The sequence below is a fragment of the Anopheles aquasalis genome, chromosome 3 (genome assembly GCF_943734665.1).
Source record: "Anopheles aquasalis chromosome 3, idAnoAquaMG_Q_19, whole genome shotgun sequence".
NCBI lineage: Eukaryota > Metazoa > Arthropoda > Insecta > Diptera > Culicidae > Anopheles > Anopheles aquasalis.
In genome coordinates, this window is record NC_064878.1 from 3805001 (window position 1) to 3811123 (window position 6123).

The 6123-nt window shown below is 50.7% G+C and overlaps 1 protein-coding gene across 1 annotated transcript in view; it reads right to left on the reverse strand.

The window, feature by feature from the left end:
- The window catches only part of LOC126575141 (zinc finger protein sens), an 8786-nt gene extending 3008 nt beyond the window's left edge, over positions 1-5778 (reverse strand). The window contains exons 1-4 of the mRNA XM_050235692.1: positions 5613-5778; positions 5385-5549; positions 4441-5309; positions 1739-1889 (exon numbers count right to left, since the gene is read on the reverse strand). Of these exons, the coding sequence (XP_050091649.1) occupies positions 1739-1889; positions 4441-5309; positions 5385-5549; positions 5613-5763 (1336 nt within the window). The 5' untranslated portion in view covers positions 5764-5778. The remainder of the gene's footprint in view (positions 1-1738; positions 1890-4440; positions 5310-5384; positions 5550-5612) is intronic.
- Positions 5779-6123: the final 345 nt, after the last annotated feature.

Sequence of the window (6123 nt, forward strand, 5' to 3'; positions counted from 1 at the left end):
ATTAAATCAAGATATGAACCACCACCGCCACCGTGTGCGGTCCATCGGCACCATCCACTCCCTTCAAGCAAACGGGATTTGCATCGGAACGCAATCCGCGGAGACCCCAAACGGGGGCCCAGCGTGCTCCTGTTGAGTGACTCACCGTATGCTTTCGTCGTTATTTCAATTTAGGAAAAGCTTTTCGAGCTCTTAAACAATGAATGAATCGACAGGAACAATGCGACACCTAATTTGCTTTTAATTGTTTTTTCGTGGAATCAAAAATGCATAAGCGTGTTTGGTGTCGTTTATGCTGTTGAGAGTGAGAGCTGTTTGATCGGAAACGTGTCCTGGAGTCGTGTCTTTGTCTGTCGAGTAGCGAGTAGGACCGTTGGCTCACGCTCTCTGCAAGACTTCACGAGACAAGCTACGCGCAAAACATTTCGTGTGAAGATTAATCGTTCACTCGGGACACTGCCTGGTGGTCGGCCTACGCACTGGCACACCTTGGCAACAATGCAAACGTTTGCATTCATGCATTTCATTTTGTGAACATTTTTCGCATCGTCTCTTTTCCCGCTGCACTCTTTAACACGTTGATTGTGTTACCTCTCGAGCGTTGCATTGATTTGTTGGTTGCAACCCATTGGGATCCATTTGCAAGGGGATGAATTATGCTTCTAGAACAGGCCACTCTCCACTTTGAAGCAATTTGCTGTCGAAAAACATGTTGTTCGTCGCGCTGCTTCCAAGGCCATAAAGCTGCTGTCGTCAATCTTACGGAGCGGATTGCGGCCGGGAACACCTCGTGGAGTCTGGATGGTCATGAATGCTGGACCATTGATGGCTAGACATCCTCCGCAACACGGGAAGACAGTGATCGGAGGAAAAACCAAAGCTCCACGTGGAAGGAAGGCTCATCGGTCTCAGCAGCCTCCAAAAAACCCTCCGTCAACAGCAGCAGCACGGAGACGACGCCAACGACGCAAACATCCCCCCCTCGGGGGCGGTGACAAACAACTGACGCCTTTCATTACTCATCCACCTCCCCTGATAGACTCCGCACTGAGCAAAGAAAAGCGGTTGCGGGTTTTCTTTCCACGGCACGGCGTTGCGGCACGATCACACAATCGAACCAGGGAGGCGAAAACGTGCAAACAAGTACCTGCCAGCTTGCTCGACTGGATTGGAGACAAATTTGAAAACATTCCCGAACACGAACCTCATGCCACCTTTTTCTTGTCTTCTATCCACTGCCGAAAAAAAAAGGCGGCCACTGGTGGTACAATATTTGCCTGATTTAACCGACGCACAATGCCATCGATTCACCGACCGACCGCCCCAACCGACGCGAGAAGGTGAACCATTTGTGCAAACGAAGTGCATTAAGATGTGCGTCCTGTGGACGCTTCTAGACGCGCTTGTAAGGTCTCGCTCTCTCGTTCTTTCGTTCTCTCGGCTACGCGCCAGTTCAACTGCTCGATCAAAGCGTTGGGATCGACAGATGATGCGACTAACGAGACCGAAGAGGGCCCCCGACCAAAAGCGAGATCCTTTGAAAGGCAACAACAATCCTGCTGGAGGCGTGAAAAGAGTGGACAACAAGTAACCGCAAAACTGACATATGTTTTAATGGGAGAGGGGGGGAGCATCAGGTTCCAGATGCCAGACCATCTTTTTACTGCTTATTGGCGCGTGGCGCGTCCTCACCAAGGACAACAATCGAACCCCAACAGAGGCAGGAGTTGGAACTTACCGGTGTGGATGTACGTGTGCTTCTTCATGTCCGACTTCTGGTGGAAGCGCTTGCCACAGTACTGGCACGGATAGGGCCGGGTGTCACTGTGGATCAGCAGATGGGTCGATAGCGTGCTGGAGCGTTTGAACGTTTTGCCGCACTGTTTACACTGCAGGAAAGGACAGGGAAAAAGGAAAAGAAATAAGTAAGATTAGAGACACCACCAATGGGCCCCGGGAACAAATACCAAATGTACTAATAAAACTTGAAGTGATTGGTTATCGATAGCCATCAATGAGGCTATCCTCCATTAGGGCACCATCAGCGACCCCAATTCAAGACAATGGATTCGTTAACATTTCACTTTCGTTCTCGTAAAACAGTAGCCCGAGCCTTAATTACTACGAACGACGCTTTCCAACGGTTGCTCTAATTGAATGCGTCACGAATGCCACCGAGGTCACAAACAGGAGACAAAAGTTGGTCCCCAAAAATGGACCGTCTTCTTCTAAATTATCAATTCATATCGAAGGCACAGGATGCCTAATGTGCGCTGACCTCCCCCTCTATAGAGTTGCTCATTGAGTCTCGATGTTTTTTTTTTTCTTCCCGTGATGTTTAACACACCACCTTTCACGTTGGTTCAGGCTGGCTGAATCTCGGTAATAATTAAACAGTACCGGCAGGTAATTCAATTTGTCGCCCACTACAGCACTACAAAAGCAGCAGGGTAGCACCTGCTAATCGGGCATTTTGATTTATGAGTAATGGGTGACCCCCACCGGGGGGAGAGAGGAGCTGTGGACGAACCGTGAAGGCCACTGATGGGTTCCCTGTGACCACATTCTTGGCTTGGTAATTTAATTATAGCGCGCACACACAGCGCGGAGAAAGGGGCAGCGAGCGGTAGCAGATGCACCTTCGACCTCGTTCGCACAACAGTAACACTGGTCCGCGGAAGTGGCTCCCGGTCGCTCAGTCGAGCTCATTTGCCGATTACATATTCATGAGTGCCGGCCCGTCATCCCTAAATTATGGATGCTACTAGTACCGACGTGTGACTCCAAAAAGCCGGCCAGCCGGACGGACAGACAGACACAGAAGGGCTTTTACGCCTTGATTATAAATCAATACCAAACGCCAGCGAGCCAGCGAGCCAGCCAGTGAGTGAGTTGCTGCGACATGCGGGCGTAGAGATTCACGCGAGGCGAGACGCGATCGGATGAATGATTCTCACTTCCTGTCCTACTTCCGAGCATCAGCAACATAAAGGGATCAGCACGAGAAGCAGCCCATTTTGAGGAATTAGACCATGACCACGCGGTCTTTGCGTTGTCTGTCCTGTGGGGTACTTTTTCGGGACAAGACAAGAAGCGCCAACAATGTGCCGAGTCGAGTGCGCATGGTCGAATGGCTTCTTCGCTCATCTTTGGACATTATTGCACCATGTCGGTGCGGTGGCGGTGGTGACGGTGATGGCACACACAACGTGACCTGATTACATTAGCATAAACTCCCCCTCACAGACCGGCCACCCCATTGGAACCCGTGTGACCGATAATTTATGAACCTGCGAGACTCGGTCGAAGATGATGCGGCGGCCATCACTTGTCCAAACAACCACTGGCAGCCAGCGTGCAGTGAGTCGCGATGGCAGCGCTACCGATCACCGTTCTCGCGGGACCAACACCTTGGCGTTCCCTTTGACGGTGCCGCACGGTAACATCTCCACGGTCTCTCAATTTGTCACCACGAAGCGAAGGAAAGGGCGAACGGAAGTGGCGCAAACAAAGCGCTCCAAATCGAGTCAGCAGCGTGGATGGACTGGACCTCCCGGACCGGGGATGCTGATGCCAATGCTGAGAGAGAGACAGAACTCCGGCGCACTTGAGCAAATAGTCGTCGATCTTACTCGATGCTTCCCTCGCAAAAGGGGAAAAGATCACTTCTCAGCGATTCAAATGCACAGTTGAATCAATGTCCGCCGAGCGTGTGGACCAAAGGTGTCCAATTGAATCCCTTTCCTGTGGGTCTTTGTTGGCGGGAGGGCGATTGATTGTTTCCAAATATCCTTTTTATTCTTTCGAGAAGAATGGGAATTCAAGCGAGCGTAATGAAGAACACACACCACACAGACACAGACACGCGAGCGTGCATCAGACGATCGTGGTGTAATTGTGTTGAAGTGGTGAGAAAGACAAACATCCTGGGGGTCTTCAGTTAGGGCACGTGGAACGAATCTACTTTGTAATTGAGATGGGATCGAAGATCTATCTCGGTTTGACACACAATCCAGCACAACTAATTGGTGTCAATTGATGCTAAGGATTGTTCTAGGATGATCCTAGGAGGTCCTTCAGCATTAAAATTTCCATAGGAATGACGTTTTCGTCTTTTAATGTTCTTTAAGAGACCTTTTTATGTAATGTTGTATTATTCACCAACATAAAGGACATATCTCACATTTAATTCAATAGTTCAGTGTCAAACTAAAACATCTCTTTTCGATTAAGGTCCTTCAGAACATTATTCGGAATTCAAATTGAAGGACTCAACCAACAAACATATTGTATAGATTTTTCTTATAGTTATTTTTGCAGACTTTCTCTAAATTGCTGTTTAACCACCAAGTAACCAGTAGACTCAATACGAAATCATTTTGAAGACTGACTGAACCTCACCCAAATTTCTCAAGAAAAAAGGCCCAAAACATTACTAACCTGATAAAGCTTGACGCTCTTCTTGGTCTCGCCAACCGCACCATTTACGATCGATGACGCCGGATGATGATGATGATGCTGCTGCTGCTGCTGCTGATGCCCGTGAAGGGAAGACGAATCGTTCGAGCTACCGTAAGGACTGTCGGAGTGTGCGGTTGAGTCGGGCCGTGCCGGTCCAGCGTCCAGCTTGTAGCTCATCAGCTCCTGTCCACCGCTCCCTGTTACCCCCATCACCATCACTTTGCTATCACTCTCACTGCCGATCGTCGGCCCGATTGTCGTTTCCCCTACCAACCCAGCACTACCGGCACTACCGTTGCTGCTCATCCGTGCACACATCACCGCACCGCCGACACGCGATTCGTGGTTAGCGTTCTTCACACCCTCCAGGTTGTTGTTGTTGTTGGCCGGATTGAGTACGTAGACGTCCGTTTTGTTCTGGCGCAACACCTCGAGGTTGCGCTGTTGCTGCTGGAGGTGCGTATAGTAGCCTTTGCTGATTTTGCTGTAGTTGAAGTAGTCCTGCATCGAGGAGGAAGTTGGTGCTGACCCGGAAGAAGCTGACGGTGCTCGCCGACTCAGTAGACTGTTGTACTCGGTCAGGATACGTGCCGTTTCACGCTGGCGGTGCTGCTGCTGTCGCTGGAGAGTTTCACTGAACGAACCATCGATCTGATGCTCACCGGCTGACGAATCATCTTCCGGCTCATCACCATCGTTCTCGATGTCAATGTTGCTCTGCTGGTCACCATCGAGCGTTTCCTTCTCGCACATGCTGGCCGGTGACCAGATGTGGATCGGATGGTGTCGGCCATGGTGTGGCGTAGAGCTCGATGGTTTCAGCGACAGGTTCAGGGGCATATCTTCATCTGCATGGAAGAGATAGAGGAAGGCGTTCTCGTGACAGATCCGGGAGCACTACTTGAGTTGTGCGCAAAACCTACCGATGATCTCTTCCTTTTCCGGTGTCAGTGCATAATCACGTCCACTGTTGCTGGTGTTGAGGTTCGGTGAAACGGGTGTGCTGAGCGGTTGCTGTGGTAACAGGAACTGCGGCCACAGAAAGGCCGCTCCGGAGTAGAACAGCGGATTGTACAGTAGCGGTAAATCTGAGATCATGGACGAAAAGGGGATTAATACAGCGCCAACGCTCTCTCGCACCTCAAACTTACCTCGAGGATTCCACTTTTGACCGAGCACCGAGCTGAAGGCGGACGCACGTTGGATTAAGCTGGCGGAGGATGCATTGAGCGCGGTCAGCGCACTGACAGCCGGCGGTGTCTGACCGACCGGTGGCGATGGTGGTGGTGATAAGTGATCCATTTCTGTGGAAGAGCAACCCCAAAACAGGAACCGGAAATAGGTCAGCATTTGTCGTGGCACTCTGTGATTGTCACATTGACGCGTCTCCTGTGACGTCACGCGCCCTTTCTGCCGCACGGCGAGCGCACCGTACGATTATATCAAACCTAATTTGTTAATGCTTTTCAATTATGGTAAGCACACGACGGTCACACGCCCCACCCGTCACTTGTTTCGTGGTGCCAAGTGGTCACTCAAGCGGTGCGCCGGCGTCGGTGTGGTGCTCCCTCAACCCGAACACTCCGAAGGGGGGTTGTTTGGGCAGTGGAGCAACAAATTGATTAATCCTTCCTCTTGTTCCCCTTTTACCAGCCACCACAC